A 24,372-nucleotide genomic window follows, 5' to 3' on the forward strand; every position below is an offset into this window, starting at 1 on the left:
GGTTCCCTATCTAGCAACTATCCTGAGGTTGACTTCTTTTTTGGCTTTTTTTGGGGTTCAAATCTGGACACAGAATGGTCGAGGGCAGAAGCACGGCCAAGTCAGCATGATACTGGATGAAGTTTCGGAGTCTCAAGGAGATGCTTTCTGTGAAATGAGATGAATGTGTATTTGTTTTTTTATAACTGGTGGCACACAATATTTTCGAGGGTGACCACAATTGACCACAATGTGTGGTTGTGGGCGCAATGTTTTGAGATTGTACCGCACCTTCGCCAGGAAGGAGAAGTCACATCTGCATCACACGCTTGCTACTTATTCTTCCCTTTCCTCAGTTGTACGGCTTCAATCACGAATCAACCACATCATCCGCAGTTCATCTGCTACTGGCTCGCGCACTTACGAGAATCGCTGAATCAACAGCGGTCGCCGGTCTCGACCTCGCTCCCACCGAATGAATTTGCGGCTGCAGATCATTACAGGTCTGAGCAAATTTACAAGGCTGCGGTCGAAAGAAGTTGAGTTTCCCACCTTCCACGACTGCTGTCAGAGGTATGTCAATGATGAGGTCGAGGATGTGAGCGGGTTCTTAGCTGTTGTTCGATTATGCGACAGTGTCTAACTGGCATCGAACCAACAGCCACCTTCTACGCCCAAGTCCTCACCGACTTTATCCCAGACTCTGCAGTCTCTTGCGCCTTCACACTGACGGTCAGCTAAGGAAAATTCCAGTCTCGAGAATCAAGTCTGGAATTCTCCTCGATCTCCAATGAATACCTCTCTCCTTTTCAATTGTTTGGCCATATGCCTGAAAACGCTCTCCATGAGGGGATATCAACCGTCGCCGTTCTCTGCTGGGTGGTGAAGCGAGCCCTTGCATCGTCGTTCTCACCTGGACAAGGATCGACGTTGCTCCGCACTGTGCAGGGTTCCCCACATTCTGCTGCATACTCGAACGTCAAGGAAGTTGGTGCTCCCGAATGGCCTATTCTTCCAATGTCGATCTGTTGCTCTTTCGAGCATGGTCGCAGGAAAATAAATAGCCTATATTGCGTTTCTTCAACATGGGGAAGTTAGTGATGCAGCATTTGTGGCTGAACTCCTCCAATTCTGCTTCGGCATTCGGTGTAATAACGTCCACGATGCTAAGTAAAAGGTACAGTGCTACCTCAACACAGGTTTTTCAGACAGAAGTTCGAGCTCTCCTAGTGAAGGCAAGGCAAAGACTTAAGCGCTGCTAACAATATGTGGGTGTTACTTCCCTTGGCCTGCAGCCTACTTGGTTCGACCTTAGCAGACGTGTCTGTCTCGGTCTCGGGCACATCGCCATTCTCTCTGAACATCACGTCTGACCAAGGTATCACTGTGATCAACAAAGCTATTCTCAGTGGCGCTACAAACAACACAGCAAGTGCCGTGTCTGCTTCCAATGACGGAGTGGTGGCTAACAGTGGAGGACTCGTTGACTGGTCTCTTATTCAGCCCAATGTCGTCAGGGTTCAGTACAACTCGACCGTTGCGTTTACGGGAGCACAGTTCACAGCCGGTCCTAACGAGAACCTTTACGGTGTTTGGGAGTACCCTTGGAACGACTCCCTGACAAACAACGGCGTGGAGTTCGACTTGAAAGGCGTTGGAAACTCGATTGGAGTAAACTGGGACAACGCACGAGCGCCGGCATTCTACAGCAGTGCTGGCTATGCAGTCTACGCTGACACCTTGGATATGGGCTCTTTCCAGTTCAGTTCCGCTCAGATACAGTTCATCTTCAACACTAGCAGCTTGACATACTATATCATACTGGCAACCACCCCTGGTGATTTCAAGTCTGTTATTGAAACATACACCGGGCTCTCAGCGCGCATCACGATGCCTCCCGACGCTGGATATGGTCCAACGTTCTGGTCCGACAATTTCGAGACAGACTTTCATGGCTCTGTGTCGAATGCACAACAGAATTATTACGACGTCGTGGACCACCTCTACTTTAACCAAATCCATGCCACGTCAATGTTTGCGGATCGACCTTATGGTACGGGGAATTACTCGTGGGGAAACTTCGACTTTGATCCCACCTACTATCCCACGCCAAAACAATTCATTGCCAACCTATCAACTTGGGGCTTTGACTTCCAAGTGTGGGTGGCCAATCGTGCGTTCCTGGACACCGAGCTCTACAACGCGTCAATTGCTGGGGACTGGCTATTCCCGGGCATCAATCCAGAGTTCTTCCTCGGACCCGCTCTGAACTTGTCCATTCCTGCAGCCTATGAATATTTCCTCAACAAGATTGCGTATTTCCCGTCTGTCGGTGTCAAAGGGTTCAAGATTGATCGTGGCGAGGAAGGAGAGATGCCAGGTAAGCATTGACGAATTGTTTTTCGTTGTCACATCGCTGATGAAGCAGTATGGGAACAAAACATCCAGATGCGGCTCTTCGAACAGATCTGCGAGACGGTGATGGCCAACAAATGGGGCAAATCCGGTTTCTACAACTTTGCTCGTTCAGCCGTGGACCGTTCCCGTTCGCTGACCAACATTTGGAACGGCGATTCCCATGCAAACTTCACTGGTCTTCGCTACAGCATTGCCTCAGGCATCCGAGCCTCGCTGCTGGGGTTCTCTACGTGGTCTTCCGACACTGGCGGTTACGTACGCTCTCCCAACCTCGTAGCCGATCAACCCACGCCCGAGCTTTGGGCACGCTGGATGCACTTTTCTTCTTATTCGCCGGTGTACGAAATCATGGTCGGCACGAACCATACTCCATGGTATCCTCCATATCCGGAGCGACTTGTCTCAGTGCTCAAAGCCACGGCCAACGAGCATCACGCTCTCGTGCCATACATCAAGTCCTTCACTTACCAGGCAACACAGACGGGGATCCCTGTCATGCGTGCCCTGTTCTTGGAAACCCCAGGCGACACTGCTGTGTATGATACCACTGACGCTTATTTCTTCGGAGACAGCTTCTTCGTGGCTCCCATCATCCAAGAAGGTGGAATGCGGAATGTCTATTTCCCTGACAGCTCAGTTGGCAACGATACAGCTCGTGCGTATTTGGAGTACTATAACAAGACGGCAGTATATCAGGGAGGCTCGTCAGCCACGATGAACCTGGAGTGGGAGTACAGCCCTGTCTATGTACGCGAAGGGAGCATCGTAGTCCGGGGCGACATCTACCAAGGCAACAACAAGTGGACGCAGAACTGGCAACCCAGCCTCACGATTGAGGTCTTTCCCAGCTATGAATATGCAACCTCGAGCTTCCCTTACTACAACGGAATGGAAGTTGTGAACATAACACTATCATCGCAATCCACGTCGAAGACCGTCGTTGTTCAGTGGGATGGCGATTTGGGCGTTCCTGGCCAGCCGCAAGTTGTCTTCTATGGAAAGACTGGAGCACAGAATATCAGCGTGAAGGCTACAGCTTCCGGAGGCTCGGCCCAGGCTACGAGCTTCCTGAGCATATTCAGCTGAGAAAACTCGGGGCAGGTCGTACATGAGGGGTGCGTTGGTGAAAACGAGCTTCGGAAACGGTACATAGCACCGACTGTAGTGGCGGGTGGGAATCACATCATAATAGAGCGGCCATGAAATACAGTAACGGTCTGGACAAACTAGGACCGAGGATTCAGGCCCAGGAGATATTGTGGAAAGCAATGTACAAGTAGGAGACGCATTCTGCAATGAAGCAACCGAACGCATGGATAGGTTGACGGCGCCAAGAAAATTCTAGAACGTGTGGCGGATTTATAAGAGGTCACGTGCCGTGGCCTCTCCCATCTACCACGTGATCAAGTTCTTCTCATCCAGCGCGTCTTTATTTCTGCGGCGCAACCAGCACATTTCCATCTTTCCAATCCTTCTCAACGCCACACAGAAGCTCCCATTCCAGCGCTCTCAGACATTTCTCTCACACAAGAGAATATCGCGACAAGAACATAACACTTCGCAGAAACATCAGCCATGGCAAACTACCTCGCCTCCATCTTTGGCACAGAACAAGACAAAGTACGTATTCCCCCAAGTCTCCCCAGTTGCGAGAAACAAGCACTAACAATGTTTTGCAGGTCAACTGTTCATTCTACTACAAGATCGGCGCTTGCAGACACGGCGATCGCTGCTCGCGCAAGCATGTCAAGCCATCATACTCACAGACCATCCTGCTCCCCAACCTGTACCAGAATCCTGCCTATGACCCCAAAAATAAGATGAACGCCTCCCAACTGCAAAACCACTTTGACGCCTTCTACGAAGACTTCTGGTGCGAGATGTGCAAGTACGGCGAGGTCGAGGAGGTCGTGGTGTGCGACAACAACAATGACCACCTGATCGGCAATGTGTACGCGCGATTCAAATATGAAGACTCGGCGCAGGCGGCCTGCGACGCACTCAACAGCAGATGGTACGCCGCGCGGCCGATCTACTGCGAGCTCTCGCCCGTCACGGACTTCCGGGAGGCCTGCTGCCGGTTGAATTCGGGCGAGGGATGCGTCAGGGGCGGGTTTTGCAACTTCATCCACAGAAAAGAACCGAGCCCCGAGCTGGAGCGGGAATTGGAGCTGAGCACGAAGAAGTGGTTGAAGATGAGGGGCCGGGATGAAAGGAGCGTGACGAGAAGTCCCAGTCCAGAGCCAACGAGGAAGAGATATTGAGAAGCTCGAAACGCGAGGACTTCCAAAAGACGACCGAGTTTTCCAGCTGTACTTCTTGATCGGCGCATGTTGCACCTCCAATAAAGCTTGTGGAGATACCAAGCCGTGGAGAAGGAAAGGATCATTTCTAAGCCCGCCGCTTCAGCAGGGCTACGCCTGCGCTTGCTTCTGCCCTTCAAAAGAGACCTCCGGCCGGCGACACTTGGACCAGGGACATAGTGCGCCACACCCTTCCCGAACATGAGGGAGGGGCTTGGAACGACCACCCCGACCAACACCAGAGCGCGGTCCAAACACGTTTGTTTCCGGCGCGCCTCTGCAGGGACGAATCAATTGCTGTCTCAGTGCTATCCGCAGGCATGACTGAACCTCTTGTGGTTGCAACAAACTCAGCTAGACGTGTCGGCCATCCTGAGCATATCAGACAATTATGCCAGAACCCAGACTTTCGCACCTGGGCACTCTGGAAGGGCATCATAAGTCCCGTTCGTTCTCTTTTCGCGATCCGATGCAGCAAATCAAGACATGTGGGCGATGACCGTCGACACTGTGTGCCCCCTTGCCGACACGGAGCCAGGCGCTGATCACACCGACGGATTCACACGACCACGATCAACTTTGTCCACAAGCCGAAAAGGCCATGCTCCCATCTGTTTTGAGAAGCTTCGACCCAAATGAATATCGTGATCGTGCATTTGACCCATCTTTTGCAGGACGCGCGCGGGGATCAGTTGACGGGAAGAGAACAAGGGAAGACCGTCGCATTGGCGAGGCGTTTAATTGTGTCGGTTACATAGGACCACACATCCATACCATACCTATCTAGTTCAGGGCATGGATCACAGCAATCCTGCACCGCACTGCACAATGCAACAACCATAGATCGTCTCTCTCCGTCTTTTCCTAGCATTCTTCCGCTGTTCTTAAGTCGCTGTATCCACTTCTTCTGACTGGCAATCTCGACAGGGGCAGGTCGACTTGCAGAGATTCTGTTGGAGTTAGTCAACTAGTTGTGCGGCTGATGGATGCGCAGACTGGGTTAATAGTTCTTATAGCAATTGGTCTATGGTGTAGCTTACAACGGCGAGCGCAAATCTGCGACTCGCCGGTAACGGGATATCCATATTCTTCGTTAAGTCGTGATGTTCCGTGTCGCTCTCTCTGCCAGCTCCTACTGTGCTGTGCCTGAACGCCTTCTATCCGGATGTAACGCCTTTCCTCTCAAGTATCCAGCGTTGGTCCTCCCAATCCCTCTTCCACGTGGTGAATACAACCGTAGTGAACATCTAACCTTCTCCATAAGCCCAGAAGGCCAACGAAAGTATCTGCCGTTGTTCATACGTTCGGCCTCGGTTCGAAGAAGATCTGATACAGATAATGGCTGGCAAAGTTATTCGAGCTCAAAGGCGGCGGTGGCAAGCTGAATCGCTCCAAGCCTTGATGGCTTTGCGGCTCTCGCAAGTGTTGTTCCTTTGTTGGCGTTATCCCGAGTCAATTGAACGAAGGTTCGATGTCGATTTCACGACGATTTGTCCTTGAACGGCCCTACTTTCGCAAACCACAGCAACACAAGAACGACTGCCACAATGACAGCGATAAAGGCGAGGGCGATGAGGCAGCCTATGATTCGGGTCCGACGTTGTTTCCTCCGGTTTCGCTCAAGCCATGTCTCACTATTGAAGACTGTTAGTCCGTCCACCTTCCACGACTCTCTGTGGTCCACCGTCAACGTACGTATGTCTCAAAGGTGCTGTTGACGAGGCAGTTGAAGTTGACCTGGTCTCCGAAATGTTTGCTTTCTCTTCATCCAAATGTACCGCCATTGAAAACCGCTTCCAGAATGCTGGATCTCGAACACCTGCTGCCATGATTGACGATTGACGCTCTGGTGAGAGACTTGGTGTGTTTGTAACGGGCGAGCGGGGTGTTTGGTTTGAAGTTGCGCCCGTGCAAGGGTCGAAAGGACTCGGATGTCGGAGAGCTGGCGTGCAGAGATTGAAGGATAGCTGCAGAAGGTTTCGAGATAGAGCGACACAACCAAAAAGGCACAAAAGGTGGTACAAATGAGTGGACGATACTGAGGCACGAAGGAGTGAAGTGCCACCAGATCTGAAAGACAACGCAACTGTGACGGGAACGAAGACCAGGGGAAACAGGCGGATGGTGCAGGAGCAGCCTTGATCACATCCTGAGGAAGCAAGAAGGATCCAACAACAAATGCTAGGAAGGAACAGGCTTGCACGGAGTATAGCAGATGGCGCTGACGATAGTAGCAACAGGAAATGCCTCCGCACACCCAGGTCAATGCATTTCCCCGTTCCAGGAGCATGAGGTTCCACAAACGAATTTGCCTTTAATAAAGCATCGCTGTTTGTTTTTTGCCCACCTTGGGTTTTTTCTCCCAACAGCCTCGCACCATTTGTTCAACCAAGACCCCCGTCGTGTCGCGTGGCCATGTGGCGATCGCCTGTGGACAGGCCTTCCCTGGACAGAAAACGGCTGGCGTCGCGATAAAGGGCCCGGGTGCGCCAATCACGGTAATCGAGCGCCAGAAGATGGTCAGAAGCACCAATTTCGAGCCGGATCGAGAAAGCCACTGTTCAAGGAAGGTGATCACAGGGAGGGGCCCAAGGCGGCACTATCGATTGGGCTGACGGGGGTGGTAGCTGAGGGAGGAGAAACGGCAATGGTTTGGGAGACGCAGGAAGGGCGATGGATGGTGGTTGATGGGTGGCGGATGGTGGAGATGCTGGGAGATTAAACGGAAGTTGAGTGTCGGTCCTTGCAACCGCCGACGCCTCAATTCTGCCTGTGAAACGCGCACGCCCGACGCGCCAACGTCGTCATCGCCGTCGCTGCCATCAACCCCAAGACAGGGCGTTATCTTGCTTCAGAGTCTTATCCTGTCTTCTAACGAACTCAATGCCTCTCCCAAGGCACTGCGGCTCCACATGAAATCATAGATCAGGCTCGAGTACTCGTCAAAGGTGGCAATCCCCGCCGCGTGAATGCACTCCGCAAGCAGTGAAACGAACTGACTGCGCAGATCATCAAACAGAGTCGCCGAGCAGGCCGCCACGGTCAGGATCCAAACAAGAAACACATTGTTCGACCTCTCCCATCGGGCTAGCAGGCCTTCGGATCCCACCATCAACCGCAACTTGGTCCCATAAAGCATCCCGGCGCCCGGTTCAAAGTCAAACTTGGCTCGAATCTCACACAGGTACAAAATGCTGGCGAGCCGAAAGCACTCCCGTTGACGTAGCTGCATCTCATCACGCAACGTCCCGTGAGCGATGGAGAGGCAGTCGTGCAAAAGTGGGGAGACGTGGAAGACTGCAAATGGACTATCCTGCCACAGATCTCGCCTCGTGCACTCGTCGTCCATGATCTGGTTCAGTTGCCTCAACTGTTGACAGATGTGTCGGACTGCTGTGCTCTGGTCGATGGTGTTAAAATTGTCTTGGTGTGAGAGTTGGCTGACATCGGACAGATCAAAGTCGAGTCGACTTCTGGTAGCCAGGATATGATATGGCGGGCGGTATTGTGGAGCGGCATCCTGGCGAAGGCGCCCATTGAGCTCGATCCTAAACGACGTCGGCCCAGGCACAAGGAATGGTCTTGGGGGAAGCATACCAGAACATCGCCAGTCTGAGGGCGGCGGTAGGATCCAAGGTTTGTTCGCCGCCTCGGTGGTGGAGGATCCTTGCAAGACCATCCATGTGCACCTGAAACATCTCGGTCTCCTTGATCAAGTTCTGCAGGTCAACAGGTCAACCGGGAGAGATCCTGACGGAGTGGATATTGGGGGCGTACCGCATAGGCCGCCGCGGCCAAAACGGTGGTTATCACTTCATTACTGGTGCCCGTGGCCAGATTGTTCAGCCTCTGCTGTAACGACCGCGTGGTGATTAGTGCGTATCTTGCATCCTCCCCAGAGTCATGCTCAGATCGGCACCAGTGGACCAGATGCCACGCAGAGGCGGACAACATCTGTGAGACGGCGATGGTTTCTCGCACCAGATCGATGAATCCAATGTCGATCAGGGTGCGGAATTTGGGACATGTCCCGTCGTACACTAGCATTGGCTTTTTCTCAGACACAGGCCAGACCGGGCGCATTTGTGGAACAGGGGATGATGATGATGCTCAACTTACCATGGTCCCAGAGGCGATGTGCCCGCGACCCAGCCTCGATGCCGAAGGACTGGAAGGGATCCGAACGGTTCGCGGGCAGCAGAGTGACAGGGCCGATGGCGGTCTGATTGGCCGGCCCCGATGGATTACTTTGCGCCGGGTCGTCGAGCAGCGGACTCACATCGAGCTCCCAGGTCGTCTGGCGCGGCCGATGAGGATGGCGGCGCCGATAGTTGGCCTGCGCATGGCTGTGGACCAGCCTCCGCGTCTCGGCGCTCGGGCGTGTCTCTCCTCCACTCACCGCGATAAATTGATACTGTTGCCCTTGTTGTTGGTCCTCGGCCTCAGCGTCAGGGGCCGGGTGTCTTCCTTGCCGGCTGCGTGACGGCCCTTGTGATCCCATGTCGGCGCGAGATTGGGGCGTTAGGACGAGATGGTTAGATCATCTGCATGCGCCGGCCCCCTTGCATGTCGCATGCCGGGGGATGTGAGTAACCAGTGCTGAATGGGGGGGATGTTCACAGATCGAAGAAGCATCCTCTGGTTCGGCGGATGATGGGACATGGGCTAGTAGCAGGTGTGTGTACGAAGTATGTTGGTACGGAGGACTCCTCTACTACTGCTGCTAGGTAATAATAGTGGCTCCGAGGAATTACCCAACTTGCTATCCACTTCAACAACCAATGCGTGAGAATCTCCCAAGTACTGACAGTACGGACTAGATGGAGGCGGGTGGGTGGCATGTACGAGTCAGCGACCACCACCACCTCCACCACACAAGCCAATTGTTCTGCTCGGGCAATAGATGCATGTGCAGGGATCAGATTGCTCTGTTTCGAGTCTAGTCCACGATGTTCCCCCCTCTGCTATTATCTGCTTCTTTACCCTCCTGGCGTCTATTCCGCCACCCTCCACGAACGACGAAGCCCAATTCTCGGATACGATCAAGAGCCAAAAAACAAAAGCCTAGTTACAATAAAAGACTTGGGGTAGAATACTGCTTGCAATTGCTATGGATTCAGGGACAACCAGACCTAATCTTGAAAAGCTAACCTGCGCATTAACCATGAATCCTCTAACATAGCAAAAACCCAGCAGCAAAAGTCCTCCCTCGGATTGCCACCTCTCACGTACGACTCTGCTCCAAGAGCAGCCACTTCGTTGCAACGGCGGCAATGTGCCTCCTTACTTTTTCTTCTTGGGCGGCGCGTTCGTCTCAATCCCCTGATACGACACCGACCCAGGCAACTTCTCCCAGGGCGCAAACACATTCTTGACGCTCTTCTTGTCCAACACCTGTTTGAGCTCGGGGAAATGTCTGACCAGGACGTCTTTCATGCCCGTGTTCTGCACCCACTGGAGGCCTTCCTTCGTATACGTCGCCGCATTCCACTGGCCCGCAATGAAGCGGTCGCTCTTCAGCCGGCGTGACGCCATGAGGATGAAGATACGGAACGCCGTGTCGCTGAACCCGAACCCGGCTGGTACAGGCTCGCTGTGCGACCCGACCAGCGTGTCCACCAGCTCGATGTCACCACCGTACGCGTCCGAGAGGGCCGCAGCCAGTTCCTTGTTGCCGCCGGTCAACTGCTCAAAGGTCTTGGCCGGCGGCATGCGCAGCAACCGTCGGAATTGGTTGTATCGTGGCACCCCACGCTCGCGGTCTCGAAGAATGTCCACGGTACCCATATCCCGATGCAGCCCGTCAGGGGTGGTCAGATTGCGGAGAAAGTCCGGGTAGTTCGAGTTGGTGATTGCGCCGGGATAGTTGATGCCGAAAGAGTAGAAAGCGTCAGCGAAGGTAAGGGGTCCATCCAGTGGTTTCTGCGCGTCCTTGAAGAGCATCTCGTCGACTCGCTGGCGGAGTTTGAGTTCGCCATCGCGCGCGCCGAAGAAGGCAATTGTATCCGGGATCAGAGAGTGCATACGGTAAACTGAGACGAACTCCTCGGTGAGGGAATACGGCACGCCGAAGTGGTCGACCCCTGACCCCGGAATGCCGCTGATGACCTCACTTGTCTTGGAGATACGACCCAGCATCTTTGTCAAGGACTCGCCGACGAGCCCCCACCAGTTTGCATTCATGCCAATCTTGAGTGTCGGGTGTGCGAGAATAGCTGGAGTCCATTCCACGGTGTGGATCTTGGCCATGAGCGCACAGTTGACGAGCCGAGCCTTGTCGAAGATCTGGTTACCGGTCCAGTCCGGGTAATTCCGCCGCAGCATGTCGCAGATCGAATTGTGTTCCAACGCAAAAAGAGTGTGCAACATTTCCATCCCTATCCACCAGTTGTTGTTGAACCCCGTCAGCGGGTTGCCCTGGTCGTCACGCGGCAGGAACTGTGCGCGGCCATCCTTGGTGAGCAACAGCTTGCCGTCGCTGTGTTGATTCCTGAGTTTCTCTGTTACGCTCTCACACGAGCCGTAGATCTGAGAACTGTCCCACCACGCCGTGTTGACGTTCTTGTAGCCGGGACACTTGCGGTCGGTCTCGCTGAGAATCTCATCCGGTTCTGTCTGTGGCAGTTCCATTTTGCCATGGGGCCACTTGTCTCCAGGAGGCAGGGGGATGTCGTAGTTCTGCTTGCTCTGTGTGGCAGTTTGTTAGCATTGCTTTCTTCTTCGAGGGGCTATTGATGTCCATATCAGTGGGGCCTTTTGTCACCTACATTCTGATGGAAGAACCAGTCATGGGTTTGAAATTGGATCCAGGCCGCGGCAAGTAGGTTCAAGGTCGTAGCTGGAATAAACGATTTTCGTGCCATGAACTGCTCGCTCAACTAGGAACACGCAGAGAGAGCCTTGATGTTAGCAGGGATTCCTTGATCAAGATGGTAGGCACAGACGCAGGAAATGCCAGTCTGGACATGTAGTAACTCACCATTCTCGGATTCGGGTTCCACAGATCGTCGTCGTAAGGCTTGGGGCAAAAGGCTCTGGGGAAATTGCGCCCCAAACGCATCCCAGTACACCCCATGAGTGGCATTTCGGTTGAGTTGAACTTGCCATCCGAGTTGCGGGCAGTTTCAAATCGCTTGTCGGTCATGGGCACGGTGGACTGGGTGCCTTGGGCAGCTCCAGAAGGATAGACATCGTGTAAGTTGTACTGGCGAAGTTCGACGCGCAGGGCCTCCAAGTTGAGTGCACCGACCAAGCTGGGGAGCTTGTGCCATGGGACGAACTTGTTGACGAGATGGAAGAAGCCCACGAGCAAGCGATCAGTGAAATTGGGGTTGTAGCTGGGCCTCACGGCTTCGTCCATATTGGCGGTCGCGGCTGAGGGCAGGCGAAGTAGAGGGACAAACAAAGAGACTGCGCCAGAAGGGAGATGGTCGGAGGATGTAAGAAGGTATTAAGACGCTGTGGTCGAAGATGGAAGTGACGCTGCGCAAGCCAGGAGCCTCAGCTACTCCATCCTGCATGCGCCCATCAACCCGGTCACACAAGCTGCCAGAGGCCAGAAGCCAGCCACGCTCCTTCCACCACCATCCTGGACGCCTTGCTGGGAAAGACTGGCTGCCCGAAGCTGCGACTGGCCTCGCACCCTGTTCCCATTGCTGAGGTGGACGTGCCAGCGTCCGTTGTAACGAGGTTTCGCCAAGCCACGAACACCAAGTCACAAGGCTGACTGGTTCGGTTGCGCAGTCAGGTCTTCAGCTCGCATGCAAACTGCCCTCAGCTTACCCAGCTAAAACACGAGGTTGGGCCAGGCCTCACGTCCTCCTGGTTCTCGTGACCCCGATCCTCAGCTCGTGTAACGGACGCGTCAAGTCGCACCGCAGGCCGGCCCTGGACGTTTGACATGTGCGTTGAAGAGCAATATTCAATCTCTCTGATCCTCCTTGGGTGATAGCCCTTCCATCATTCTCGAGTTGACCGTGATCAAAGATACAAGAAGCCTCAGATTAATCTGCAATCCTATCCCAACCGCCAGCATGCACTTGACCCTTACCAATATCGCGAAGACCGCCTTCACCGGAGGTTACCGTGACAAGAATGCAGCAACCCACCATGATGAAGATGATCACAGATACATTCGAGGCGACATCGAGACTCGCGGCCCATGTCCCGGATTGAATGCATTGGCGAACCAGGGCTACCTGTACTTAGCATTCTCCTGCCCCCTACTCACCGAAAGTGACTTGTGCTGACTCCGAAGCAGACCACGAGACGGGAAGAACCTGACCATTCCTCAAGTCCAACACGCCCTCGAGACCGCCTTGCACATGTCCCCACTCGCCGCCGCTTCGCTGTGCAGCAGTCTTCCACCGTTGGTGCGCAAGGACGGCACGTTCGACCTCGTGGACACTCGCCGGCACAACGTCATCGAGCACGACTCCTCCTTCACCCGACTTGACTTCCATCAGGGCGACAACTACACCTTCCAGCCAGATATGCTGCAGGCCATGATCGATGATGCGAATGGAGGACCAGTGACCCTGCGATCCTTGGCCAAAACATTCATCCGCCGGGACAAGGAGAGTCGTGCTGCGGGAGCTCCAAGATTGCCCTTGAATCTCTGGTTTGTGCGGGTGTTGCAAGCAGTTGGGGTGATGAACACGGCTCAGACTGGTGGAATCTTGACCAAGGAAGTGTTGCATGCCGTGTTCGCCGAGGAGAGATTTCCGGAGATCATTCTCGAGAACCCAACACCGAGGACTGTCTTGACTTTGCTTGGGAATGCGTTGGGGATGATGCGATATGTCATCTTTGGGCCTTAAGGACGAATAGACACAGCCGAACAGACAAAGCCGAACTCCCTCCTAGATATTATTATTGCCGTATCAAGGTTGCGAAGCTCGTTTATAGTTTTTTCGAATTCTGCAAGACTCTAATGTGTCCGAATGCTCCCCTGTACAATTCCCGATATAATGCCGACAGTTGCTTCGTTCAGTCTTCATTTGGCTCGATATGACGAGATTTTTGTCCTGCCCAACGCTGCCTCCTTGGCTCCTTACCCTCGCTTGATGTCCAGGACTGTTTCTGCAGGCTACTACTCCGGGGTCTGACCCTTTGTCCCCGTTTCCTAAGGCTGCTCGCCGGCGGCCACCTCTTCAATCGCCTCGCGGAGAATGCCCAGGCCCTTTGCCATGTCGTCCTTGGAGATGTTGAGCGGCGGGATGAACCGCAAGGTGTCGTAGATCGAGGTGGTGAGGATCAGCATGCCCTTCTCCATGCACTTGGCCTGGACCTTGGAGGCGATGCCCTTGCCGGACACGAACTCCATCGCCTGCATCAAACCAAGGCCTCTCACGTCGTGGACCATGTGGCCAAAGTCGGCCTTGGCCTGGTGCAGCATGTCGGCCATTTCCTTGCCGCGGGCATTGACGTTCTCCAAGACCTTCTCCTCCTGGAAGGCCTTGGCCACGGCGACCGCGGCGGCGCAGGAGACGGCGTTGCCGGCGTACGTCCCTCCCATGGACCCGGGCTTCTGCGTGTCCATCAGCTCTTTCCGCGACACGATCCCGGAGAGCGGGAAGCCGTTCGCAATCCCCTTGGCCATCACCAGGATGTCCGGGCGGACTCCCCAGTGCTCGATGGCGAACATCTTGCCGGTGCGACCGAATCCGCATTGCACCTCGTCCGTCACCAGCAGGATGTTGTTCTTGTCGCAAATTTCTCGGACACGGGCGAGGTAGCCTGGCGGAGGGGGCACATATCCGCCTTCTCCGAGAACGGGCTCGATGAATATAGCCGCGGTGTCTGACGGCGCCGACTCCCTCTTCAGAAGAAGCTCCAGTTGAGTCACGGGATCCATGCAGCAGTTGTCAAAGCCGTGTTTGCCGGTATGTGAGGCGATCGAACACTGCGCACAGTAAGGGAATGGCACAGAAAACACGCCCGGCATCAACGGCGCATAGTTCTCGGCATAGATGGTCTTGGAGCGCGTCATCGCCATGGTCCCGAAGGTCCGTCCGTGGTAAGAACCCTGCATGACGATAATGTTCTGCTTCTTGGTGGCGTGGCGGGCCAACTTGACCGCGGCCTCGACCGCTTCTGAGCCAGAGTTCCAGAAAAAGAACGTGTCGAGGGATTTGTGCGGCATCAGGGGCAACAGCGACTCGATGAGCTCGAGATAGGGCTTTTGAAAGGCGATGTTGACCTGCGCATGGACGATTTTGGCAACTTGCGCTTGAGCGGCCTTGGTGACTGCTGGATGGCAATGGCCTAGATTGGCCACCCCAATGCCGCATGTGAAGTCGAGCATCTTCCGCCCTGAAACCATGGTCACATAGCTCCCCGAACCACTTTCAATGACTTCCGTAGAAAGACGCCCAATTCCTTTGGCCACATGGCGAATGCCAAACTCGGCGAGCTTAGGGGCGCTCATGGTGATCGACGCTCTCTTGGGGAGGACCTCCGGGTTCAGTATCGGCTCGAATGGTAGGTAGACAAGGAACCAGCGCAACGATCCAAGAAGCCAAGGATCGGTTGTGGATGGCACGGCTGCCCAGATTTCAAGGACCACAATGGACCACAGGCTCGAAAAGAAAAGAAAAAACTAGTTAGCTTGACTGTTTGAAGCTGTGGGATGGGTTCAATGTTTTGGCCGTTGTGGTCTGATTACGTTTAACCCTTACGTCATTGGCCAGTCGCGAGCGAAGAACTCCGCAACCTTTTTTTTTTCCATTCCGGGAGACGTGAAGATAGTTCGATGAAGATAACAGTGGCAACACCGAGACGATGGAGTCTAGGGGATGGTTGTCAAGATTATTAGATCGTATCGACCGCGACTACATACCGCTGCAGGACAGGAATCACTCAGGTAGACAAGATGTCACGTTCTGCTTGAAGCTACAAATCCAGGCGGTAATCCTCGATGGCATTTCAGCAGCCAGGAAGTTCAACAGTGCGTCCTTGTCGGGGGAAATGAGCCCGAGAGATCTAGAGACACTCGCTCAAGCCTTGATGTTCTCCTCCGTGTTCACATGTTCCACAGTCGCCTCAACCTTCTCGGTCATCAGTTCCTTGACTCCCTTGAGGAACCAAATGCCGATCAAAGCGAGAACCACAAAGGGGATGATACTCGCCCAGGCAAGTCTATATGCGTGAGCATACGCCGAATGGCTGGCATCCAGTGTTGCGGCCTGAATGGTCTCGTTCATCCCCGGAACCGTGGAGAGACCAGTGCCTGCAGTGAGAGCCGTGAGAAGGTCAGGCACAGATGACGTGGGCAAGCCGGCTTCCACTGCGGCATTGCCGACTGTGGTGGGGTAGGATTTGAGTTTGCCGTTGATGATGGCATCGAGCACCGCTGAGCCAAATGCTCCTCCGATCGCGCGGGCAGAGAACCCAAGACCAGTGGCGGTGGAGAGGAAAGCATGGGGGGCGGTGAATTGGATCAAGGCGACGATGAGCGTCAACGGACCGGACTGCCCAATGCCGGACAGGACATTGAAGCCAATTTGAGCGCTGTTCATATTGGGCGTGATGACGGCGTAACAGATGCAGCTGGAAATCACATTCATTAGTGTGAGTTTTAATCGATGACCGACAAGTACTCACACGACGAGGAAAATAACGAATGTCGCAATCAAGGGGGATTTCAAATCCTTGTACTTGGTGGCGTAGAGCCTATCCATTTAATTAGCAGCCGCAACAACTCAAAGCGTTGCACACTCACGTTAACGGAATGGACGTGAACAATGTCACGAGGTTGTAAGACAGCTGTCGGATGGAGATCTTCCATGCGTTGGTCTGGAACCCAAGATTGAGCACGATCTGAGGTGTGACACTGTTGACAGCGCTGTAGAAGATCCATCCTTCAACTGCAAAAGCAAAAACCGAGAGAGCGAAATTGGGCGAGCCCTTGAAGAAGACATGGGCAACAATGCCATCGGACCGGCCTTTCCATTCTGTAAACTAATGTCAGCGAATGTGATTGCCAGAAGATGCCAGGCACGCGGTGGCACAAACCATAAACACAGAATATAGCCAAGAATCCGAGTCCAATACCAAGTGGAGCAGCAACGTGGACATCGGACCAAGCGTAGGCACCGCCAGCCCAGTCCAGAGCCAACAAAAGCAGCGTACAAGCTACGATGAACACGAATGATCCGATGGGGTCGATGGCCCAGATGTATTGTTTCAGTGTCATCTTAGGGTAGTCGGATCGTCGAGTAGGATGATAGAACAGGACGAGCCCGATGAAGGTAGCGGCGTGGAAGGCCGCTTGCATCCAAAAGATGTCTCGCCAGCCTGACGGGCTTTGGTTGGTGACGCCACCTGAGCCGAGAATACCGACGCTGAAGAGTTTTAGTTAGCAAGGCCCGAAGCATATCTCATGGGCCTGTAACATACAGTCCGCCCACTGCACCTCCAAGGAAGGCAAATCCGTTGGCAAGGGCTCTGTATTTGAGCGGCAGAACCTCGCTGGGAATGGCTTGGACAATGGCAATGGTGCTCAAGGTCACACCAATGAGAATGCCACCACCAATAAGCATGGACATAGAGGTTGCTTTGGCTGACATGACTGCACCTCCGAAGGCGATCAGTGGTGGTATCGAAGCCAGCCATTTTCGATCCAGGACGTCGCTTAGACGACCGACAATGGGAGACAGTACGCTCTGCATGAGCAATGGCCCCTCTGATCCTCGAGTCAGACATGGGAAGAGAGGGTCGGGGATGTCACTATCACTTACGGATGATCCAGCCTGCGATAGGTGCATCGCCCAGATCTCGAATGATGAAGGCAATAACGGATCCGGCCGCCACGACGACAAAAACCTGAGCCATAATGGCAAAACAGGTGACAAAGACGACAAGCCATGATCGCCAACTCAGGTTGACGTGCTCAGCCTCGCTGAGTTCTTGAATATGTTGCATGGGGGCCTCGAACTCGGCAGCCCGCTGTCTTTCACGCTCTTGAATCTGAGCGGCATTTTCGATGATTTCGGTCGTCTGAGAAACGTCCTTCTCGGTCGCCATCTTGTTGTGCTCGAGGTCTTCGTGGGAAAGGAGATGGAGAGCAACAGATGGGAGACAGGGAGCGATGTTGGTCAGAGGACTTTTTTTCGTGGAAGCCTCCTCCAAAGAGTTATAGGCTGTTCACGGACCGGTACGCATCGTGCTTGACCAGCTTCGTCCACGTTCTGGCCACCAGTTTTTTGCCCCGGCAGTTGATCAGGAGCCATTCACCGGACAGACTCCGTTTAGCTCCTCCACAACAAGCAGCAAATTTCAGGCATGATGTGGCTGAAGATGGGGCACGATAACCAATCTTGCGGAAAAGTGTGCTCTGAAGGGACAAGCTAACTGCCAATCGTCCACCAGCTCGTTGGAGTGCATGGGGGTATTTTCCGGGACTGCGTCTGCGAGACCCGCACGTGGCGATCATTCGGCATTTTCTGGGTGACCGAGGACAAGCAGAGGGTGCTTGGAACCTTTGACTCGCAGTGGCCGAGGGCAGAAGGGCGAGGTCAAGGGGCCAAAAGTGGGTAAAAGCCAGCAATACGAAGGATGGAAATGGAGGCTGGCGGTGGGATTCTGCCATCTTGCGGAGAAGCTGGAGCTGCTTGTGGGGTCTTCGATCTCCTAATTTCGACGACATCAGTCGTGGCAAGTCAGTTAGTTTAGTTCCTTGGAGACCCGAAGGATTTGACTCAAAACCCTCTTGGCCGCAAAGCTCGCTTTCTTTCCGGGCTATGGGTGAACCACACTTCGGTCTTCGGAAGGGATCCCTTATCAGGACGCCCTCCAGGCTGGCTGCACTGACTAATTCAAGGTGATTGATAGCAGACGTCTGCAGCTGCGAGACTCGTGGTTGAATGTGGTGATGGCAATAAGGGAGCACCTGCGCTGATAGAGAGGACGATTGACGCAAGACGGCGCCCTCAGGGTGACGTCTGGTTCTCTGGCTTCCATTCTCTCTGATGTAAAGAAAACGCATGAGAACGTCGAGAACCATGTCAGTCAGTGTGATGAAGGTTGCCCTTTGCCGTCGAAGTCCTTGTTGATAAGGTGGGTTGGATGATGGCACGGGACGTGAAAATAAAGTCAGACTGGCGATGAATTTCTTCTGACTCCCTGGTGAGAGCCTTGGCCTCGACTGCGACGTCGGTGGCGATTGAAATGGAAATCCAACACTACCTTTCACCTGCGTTCTTTCACTTCACCACCAAGCCCCGTTTCATGCACTCACATCATCTCATTGATTGACATAGTGTCAGGCAGGGGTCAGGCCTTCTCGTGGTAAGTCTCCTCAAGTCGCCCTGAAGGGCAACACATTTGACAAGTTCACAGGATCGACTGCGTCGGCAATTACTGATCGAGATTGTATCCACGACTGCAGAGTCCTCTAATTCCTGCTCGCTGCATCCTCCATGATCGTCTTGCAACTGTATCCAGACATCCTCGTCCGTCTTGGAGATGCCTGCACATAACCTCACGCAGAATGGACAGCCACAAACTCAAAAACCCAAGCCCATCCCGTGGTTAAGAGTTCCTCCTGACGTGGCGTCTACGGGAAGTCCTCTTCAGAAGGATTCGAACTCGGACCTGGAGATTCTGGGAGATATCGTACATGAAGAGAACGATTCTATGCAGATCAGTCTACCCAAACTTACAAAACAGTCCCTGCCCGATGCTGGCAACGTGCGAAAGAGACCAGTCCCTACCGCCCGAAAAGACGAATGGGAAGATAGCAGTGACGAGGACGAAGGCAAGCGAGCTACTGACCCGAACCGCAAAAAGAGCAAATCCTTCCGCTCGGGGGTTGCCGCCAGCCTGCCAAACAGAGGGAAACCGATTAGCAGACCGTCTCGATTCCACAAGCTCTCCAAGACAAATGGAACAGATGCTAAGGAGCTGTCCCAGTCAAGTATGTCATTAAATGCTTTCCTCGCATTTCATGGAGTGTCGAGGTCAGGCCAAATTTGGGTTCCGCTAACATAATTCCTACCAAGAAACGGCGGTCGACTTCCGAAAGCGCAGAGAAGTCGAAGAAGCTTACCGGCAGAGAGTCTGTGCAATGATCGACGATGATATTCTGCAGCGAGTTGACGCGGAAGGAGGCATTACCCCCGTTGGAAGAATGTACAAGGCCGTCTACACCATGATGGAGCGGCAAACTGGCGACAAGGAGCAGGCGGCCAACCGCGCGAATCACGACGAAGTCATGAGGTTGAGAGCTGAGAATCAGGCCATGAAGGCGAAGATTGATGAGGCAATTCGACTCTTCCATTCTGCATGAGCCATGGAGTTTCTGATCTACCGGGAAGGTCTTTTTAGTTGCTTTGTGCTGGATTCGCTATGTCACAAAATTTCAGGTACTGGTATCGTGGGGCTGCATATTGAGAGCTGAAGTATCACATTCCATGTGCGAAAGTGGTACGTGTTGAGCACGAAAGCAAACAAGGTGAAGATCAGGGGTTCACAAATACAGATCAAGTCTATTCTATCCACCCACCCACCCATGGAGTCTATCACTTCGAAAGCACAATTCCGCAGCCTCTACCATCCTGACTCCGACCTTCTGTGCTGTTCTATAACTTGGCCTGTTTCGAACTCGAAAAAACCGCCTTATCATGCACGCAAGTAACACAGAGCTTCCCATTCACGTAAATCTTGCCCATGATGTTTGCGGTGTTCCTTCCGGCAGCTTGCACCTCACAGTCTACAATCGCCTTGCTCCCCATCGGCACTGGCCGTAAATAGGTCATGGTGATCGTCCTGCTCACGTGTCCAGCATCCAGGAACCCTTCCTTTGCTATTGTCAGCAACGCCGTACTCGTCAGATTATCCAGCAGCGTTGCCGCCGCGCCACCGTGCAGGTTGCCGGATTTGTTGCACAGCTCCGATCCGATATCTAGACTCCATTTCACAGAATTTGGCTGCGCGTCGAGCAGTTGCAGGTTGGCATGTTGAAGCGAGTGTGTGTCGAAGCCGAAGTATGTTGGGTCGCTGACGATTTCCCTCTCGAGACCCAGCACGCGCTCGCGGAGTGGTAAGGAGAGGAAGTTTTTGATTGTGAAGACTTTTTTGTGGGGGTTTATTCTATTCGTTTCTGACATGATGTCGAAGGTAGAATGGGATCGCCGAGAACTTTGGATGTTGTTTATTTCAATGGACCTTGGCTGGCTGCCGATGTCCTAGAACCGAGGAGTCGCAAATCAAACCGGGTCTGGATTTCTTCAAACTCGTTCGAGGTTGTGGTAGGGAGTGAATGCAATGTCACAGTATTGTTTTCTTAAAAACTTTCAGGCTGTGGGACTTTCTATAAGAATCTGGCAAAGGCAGTCAGCTATAAGGCGAATCGATCTCGGCGACGATGCTGGCGCGGAAAATGAAATTGATGAGATTGCCTTTCAGTTACCGAGGTTCGGGATGGTTCGAGGGCACTGCAGCAGCACGTGGCGATAACGATAAGGAGACGCCAATTCGGACGCCGCCCTCGCAGTCAGCATCCCCTCCGGCCTGAGCTGAAGCATCAGCGAATCACACAGCCACTGGTTGGGGGATGCATGGTTACGGCGCAAGCCAGTCGATCCCGAATGGTGAAATGCCAAACCAATTGACTCTAACGGCAATGTATTGGAGGGCGCGTCTTGGACCCAGACCCAACCTAAGGAGAGTGAGGCTGATGCGCATTCCAGTCGCCGTCACTGTCAATATTGCCAACGTTGCCTCTCCATATCCACTCCTTCGATCCATCCTGTTTCAGCCCTTCAGCCGATCATCGACACTACCCTGAACCCCTCTTCCTCGAATATGGTGTCGTTGGAACGGTGTCGTTACTATCAAGACGATGGACGAGGACGAAAATGTCGATAATGCTACCTCTCCCGAGAACAATAAGCAATCGAGACGGGAGCGGCTCAAAGGGGCACTCGCCCGTACAAAGAGCAAGTTCAAGAAGAACACCAGTGACACAAATGAAGAGAGGGATCTTCCTGATGACGTGAATGAGTTTTTGGCTGCGGGCAGGACGTCGACCTCGAGCGGACCTAGACAAGGAGACAGCCTTCCACATCCTACGCGCTCGAATGCCATCACCACCCTCGACCAGAGCTCTCCGGCTTCTACGAGACCATCGACTTCGGAGTCGTTCACCAACCCCTTTGGCACCTCACGTTCACCGAAAAAAGTCCCCGTTCCAAGGATAGATGTCTCTAATTCTCAACGCTGGCCTCGAGCCCAGCCGATTGGCACGTCGGAACAGGATATCAACGACTTCTTGCGTCCAGAATACCAAGGGCGCAGCCAATCAGTCAGCTCGTTCTCTAACAAGCCAAAGCGTAAGGGACGTGGAAGGGGACTAAGTGTCACTTTCATTGAAGCTCCGCCGGTCATTATTGGCGAAGGCGGAGACGATGCACCTACACCTCCAGTCGAGATCTCAAAAGCGAGACAAAGAGCTAGATCTGCCTCGCCGATGCCCAGCCGTGCCCAGTCTGAGTCGCGTGACCACTCGAGGAGTCCTATGAATGGGGCTTACGACCAACGCAACACTGCTCCTCCTCCCCCGCCACGGCAGGGACACGCTCCCCCGGACGCCCTGCGGCCTAGAATGCTGCAGAGAGTGCAAACAGGGAACTTCTCAGGCAACACATTGGGGCCATCTGGCCTGGACAAGGAGTTCGAAATGACTCTTCGGCTGGGGCCAAATGCAATCAACTCGCCGGTCAGCCCAGGAGGATCACCTAATACTCTAGAGCTCCTGGCTCCGAAACCGGTACGGGTCGTGCACCCACCGCCGCCAGTGCTGGAAGAACCCGCACAATCACGTGTGGTCAAAAAGGAGATACCGAGTACAGATTTGCGCAAGCAGTTTAGAGAAGGGGATGCCTTGCGTATGCACCTTGATAAGGAAGCGCCGGAAATCGTCGACAGAATCGCTGCCGACGTCCCGGTGAAGAGGAACACCAACCCAGACGGGCAAGACTCTTCCAAATGGATATGAAAACAGGCCAAATTGGCTTTCAAGAATCCCCTACTTCTATGAAAGGGAGATCTAGCCGGATGTTCCATTGATGGCGTTCAGGGCCTTGAAGCCTTGGATCAGGTCATCCAGAAGATCCTTCTCGTCTTCAATGCCGACACTGACCCTCAGAAGATCCTTCTCCACTGTCGAATCGGTCATTGTCCTCCACTCGATCAAGCTCTCGATCCCACCTAAACTGGTTGCATGATGGAAGAGATGGAGCTTGCTGGGCAACGCCCTCGCGAACTCCTGCGATTTCAAGACGATAGAGAACACCGGGCCAAAGCCGTTGGGCATTTGCTTCTTCAACCAGGTCTTGTAATCTTTGGTCTGCAGACTCGCATGATGCACCTCCTTGACGACCGACTTGATGATCTCAGCGTCAGAGAGAGACAGGCCCGTGCCGACAGTATGGCCCGTCAAAGCACCGTCGAGTGCATCAACTATCCTCCTCGCCGTTTCACTCTGTTTCAATACTCGGAGCTCCATGGTTCGTACGCTCCTCACACCAAGCCAACCTTCCAAACCGCCCATCACGGAACCCAGATACACTCGATCCTGCAACATCTTCGGAATCCACTCCTTCTGTTTCACCGCCAAGACACCACAGAGCATGTCGGAGTGGCCCCCAATGTACTTTGTACCCGAATGCATGACAATGTCTGCGCCGTGCTTGAAGGGGTCCTGCAGGGGTGGCGGCGCAAACGTGGCGTCCACGCTGAGATATGCACCTCGTGAGTGCGCAATGTCCGCATAATGCTGTATATTGAACGCCAGTCCTGTCGGGTTCACAGGTGTCTCTAAGTGCAGAAGATCCCCCTCTTGCAGATCCTCTGGCTTGCAGTCCAGTGGCAGGAGCTGCAGCCCAGAAAGTCGCTGATGGAGTCTCAACACGCCGTGACATCCATGGTATCCTGCGCCGATGGCCACTCTTTTCGGATTCAAGAAGGTGATCAATGCATTGAACGCCGCAAGCCCAGAAGAATATGTCAAGCAAGGGTTTTTCAGCAGCACACCCAGGATCGTTTCCAAGCGTGATGTACTGTGTGTCGTGTGGCGGGAGTAGTTGTGTTCCGTGGGCGCAAAGATGGGTTCAGATCTCTCATGATACGGGCGCAGTTGCGATGGGTCTTTGTCATAGCGAAAGGTAGTGGAGACATGGATGGGAGGGGCGACGTCGTGGACAACGTTGAGAGGGTCGTCGGCGTGGATGGCCAGCGTCGAAGGAGAGAGCGAGGTTAGGTCGAAGTGTTCGGATAGGTTTTCGATATCTTGGGAATTGGCGGACGTAGGCGCAGGTAGAGGGTGTTCGGAAGAACTGTCCCCGCCGTGAGGAATTGTGCCGTTGGTGGTGGCCATACCTAGAGGATGTCTATGAGATGAGATGAACCAAAGCTCAGGAGAATCTAGAGAGGAGTACCGCTCAGATGAAAATGAATCAATGATCAGAATCGGCGCCCTCCCATTGACATATTTTGTGGATTACGTGCTTGATGGTACCAGCTGCTGCGGGGAAGCCCGTCGGCCAACTAGCCTTGGGTACCAGCCTGTGAGCAGCCACGCTTAATAGCTGCCCCTCGTCTCGCCGCCCACTGCCTCGCCACCTAGCAATTGACCCTGAAGTAACAGGGGGTCCAGTAGTGCGAGAGTGCC

At 53.7% G+C, this 24,372-nt stretch overlaps 11 protein-coding genes across 11 annotated transcripts; 3 read left to right on the forward strand and 8 right to left on the reverse strand.

The window, feature by feature from the left end:
* Window positions 1–3,847: 3,847 nt before the first annotated feature.
* PV07_02572 (uncharacterized protein) lies at window positions 3,848–5,621 on the forward strand. The gene is made up of 2 exons (XM_016389194.1): window positions 3,848–4,017; window positions 4,077–5,621. The coding sequence occupies exons 1-2, from the start codon at window positions 3,973–3,975 to the stop codon at window positions 4,659–4,661; spliced, it is 630 nt and encodes a 209-aa protein (XP_016251096.1). The 5' UTR covers window positions 3,848–3,972; the 3' UTR covers window positions 4,662–5,621.
* Window positions 5,622–6,180: 559 nt separating this feature from the next.
* On the reverse strand, window positions 6,181–6,529 carry PV07_02573 (uncharacterized protein; the record flags this gene model as incomplete). Its single annotated transcript, XM_016389195.1, has 2 exons — window positions 6,181–6,334; window positions 6,396–6,529. 2 exons carry the CDS (start codon window positions 6,527–6,529, stop codon window positions 6,181–6,183), a joined length of 288 nt encoding a protein of 95 aa, XP_016251097.1.
* PV07_02574 (uncharacterized protein) lies at window positions 6,403–6,990 on the reverse strand (the record flags this gene model as incomplete). The annotated part of the gene is made up of 1 exon (XM_016389196.1): window positions 6,403–6,990. One exon carries the CDS (start codon window positions 6,988–6,990, stop codon window positions 6,403–6,405), a length of 588 nt encoding a protein of 195 aa, XP_016251098.1.
* Window positions 6,991–7,459: 469 nt separating this feature from the next.
* Window positions 7,460–9,365, reverse strand: PV07_02575 (uncharacterized protein). The gene is made up of 4 exons (XM_016389197.1): window positions 8,820–9,365; window positions 8,478–8,740; window positions 8,298–8,419; window positions 7,460–8,248 (listed from the first exon to the last, which is right to left on the reverse strand). Exons 1-4 carry the CDS (start codon window positions 9,199–9,201, stop codon window positions 7,552–7,554), a joined length of 1,464 nt encoding a protein of 487 aa, XP_016251099.1. The 5' UTR covers window positions 9,202–9,365; the 3' UTR covers window positions 7,460–7,551.
* Window positions 9,366–9,983: 618 nt separating this feature from the next.
* PV07_02576 (uncharacterized protein) lies at window positions 9,984–12,060 on the reverse strand (the record flags this gene model as incomplete). The annotated part of the gene is made up of 3 exons (XM_016389198.1): window positions 9,984–11,387; window positions 11,468–11,578; window positions 11,680–12,060. The coding sequence occupies 3 exons, from the start codon at window positions 12,058–12,060 to the stop codon at window positions 9,984–9,986; spliced, it is 1,896 nt and encodes a 631-aa protein (XP_016251100.1).
* A 673-nt stretch (window positions 12,061–12,733) lies between these two features.
* On the forward strand, window positions 12,734–13,519 carry PV07_02577 (uncharacterized protein; the record flags this gene model as incomplete). The annotated part of the gene is made up of 2 exons (XM_016389199.1): window positions 12,734–12,900; window positions 12,961–13,519. The coding sequence occupies 2 exons, from the start codon at window positions 12,734–12,736 to the stop codon at window positions 13,517–13,519; spliced, it is 726 nt and encodes a 241-aa protein (XP_016251101.1).
* Window positions 13,520–13,824: 305 nt separating this feature from the next.
* On the reverse strand, window positions 13,825–15,129 carry PV07_02578 (4-aminobutyrate transaminase; the record flags this gene model as incomplete). The annotated part of the gene is made up of 1 exon (XM_016389200.1): window positions 13,825–15,129. One exon carries the CDS (start codon window positions 15,127–15,129, stop codon window positions 13,825–13,827), a length of 1,305 nt encoding a protein of 434 aa, XP_016251102.1.
* Window positions 15,130–15,526: 397 nt separating this feature from the next.
* Window positions 15,527–18,003, reverse strand: PV07_02579 (uncharacterized protein). The gene is made up of 6 exons (XM_016389201.1): window positions 17,441–18,003; window positions 17,100–17,385; window positions 16,716–17,044; window positions 16,423–16,654; window positions 16,305–16,373; window positions 15,527–16,250 (listed from the first exon to the last, which is right to left on the reverse strand). Exons 1-6 carry the CDS (start codon window positions 17,724–17,726, stop codon window positions 15,698–15,700), a joined length of 1,755 nt encoding a protein of 584 aa, XP_016251103.1. The 5' UTR covers window positions 17,727–18,003; the 3' UTR covers window positions 15,527–15,697.
* A 2,152-nt stretch (window positions 18,004–20,155) lies between these two features.
* Window positions 20,156–21,066, reverse strand: PV07_02580 (uncharacterized protein). The gene has a single exon (XM_016389202.1). The coding sequence runs from the start codon at window positions 20,807–20,809 to the stop codon at window positions 20,282–20,284; it is 528 nt and encodes a 175-aa protein (XP_016251104.1). The 5' UTR covers window positions 20,810–21,066; the 3' UTR covers window positions 20,156–20,281.
* A 164-nt stretch (window positions 21,067–21,230) lies between these two features.
* On the forward strand, window positions 21,231–24,157 carry PV07_02581 (uncharacterized protein). Its single transcript, XM_016389203.1, has 2 exons — window positions 21,231–21,336; window positions 21,392–24,157. The coding sequence occupies exon 2, from the start codon at window positions 21,544–21,546 to the stop codon at window positions 22,696–22,698; it is 1,155 nt and encodes a 384-aa protein (XP_016251105.1). The 5' UTR covers window positions 21,231–21,336; window positions 21,392–21,543; the 3' UTR covers window positions 22,699–24,157.
* PV07_02582 (uncharacterized protein) lies at window positions 22,657–24,163 on the reverse strand. Its single transcript, XM_016389204.1, has one exon. The coding sequence runs from the start codon at window positions 24,076–24,078 to the stop codon at window positions 22,750–22,752; it is 1,329 nt and encodes a 442-aa protein (XP_016251106.1). The 5' UTR covers window positions 24,079–24,163; the 3' UTR covers window positions 22,657–22,749.
* Window positions 24,164–24,372: the final 209 nt, after the last annotated feature.

The sequence above is a fragment of the Cladophialophora immunda genome (assembly GCF_000835495.1).
Source record: "Cladophialophora immunda strain CBS 83496 unplaced genomic scaffold supercont1.2, whole genome shotgun sequence".
Lineage (NCBI taxonomy): Eukaryota > Fungi > Ascomycota > Eurotiomycetes > Chaetothyriales > Herpotrichiellaceae > Cladophialophora > Cladophialophora immunda.

Excerpts from the sequence above, each read along its gene's own strand:
- PV07_02580 (XM_016389202.1), bottom strand. The coding sequence starts at position 20,809 with ATGTCAGAAACGAATAGAATAAACCCCCACAAAAAAGTCTTCACAATC.
- PV07_02575 (XM_016389197.1), bottom strand. The coding sequence starts at position 9,201 with ATGGGATCACAAGGGCCGTCACGCAGCCGGCAAGGAAGACACCCGGCC. Across the intron at positions 8,420-8,477 it reads TGGCCGCGGCGGCCTATGCG|AACTTGATCAAGGAGACCGA; the intron begins GTACGCCCCCAA and ends GTTGACCTGCAG. Across the intron at positions 8,249-8,297 it reads CTCAGACTGGCGATGTTCTG|GATCGAGCTCAATGGGCGCC; the intron begins GTATGCTTCCCC and ends GACGTCGTTTAG.
- PV07_02572 (XM_016389194.1), top strand. The coding sequence starts at position 3,973 with ATGGCAAACTACCTCGCCTCCATCTTTGGCACAGAACAAGACAAA. Across the intron at positions 4,018-4,076 it reads TTGGCACAGAACAAGACAAA|GTCAACTGTTCATTCTACTA; the intron begins GTACGTATTCCC and ends AATGTTTTGCAG.
- PV07_02579 (XM_016389201.1), bottom strand. The coding sequence starts at position 17,726 with ATGGCGACCGAGAAGGACGTTTCTCAGACGACCGAAATCATCGAAAAT. Across the intron at positions 17,386-17,440 it reads TATCGCAGGCTGGATCATCC|AGGGGCCATTGCTCATGCAG; the intron begins GTAAGTGATAGT and ends CTCGAGGATCAG. Across the intron at positions 16,251-16,304 it reads TTCGTTATTTTCCTCGTCGT|CTGCATCTGTTACGCCGTCA; the intron begins GTGAGTACTTGT and ends TGTGATTTCCAG.
- PV07_02582 (XM_016389204.1), bottom strand. The coding sequence starts at position 24,078 with ATGGCCACCACCAACGGCACAATTCCTCACGGCGGGGACAGTTCTTCC.
- PV07_02581 (XM_016389203.1), top strand. The coding sequence starts at position 21,544 with ATGGACGAGGACGAAAATGTCGATAATGCTACCTCTCCCGAGAACAAT.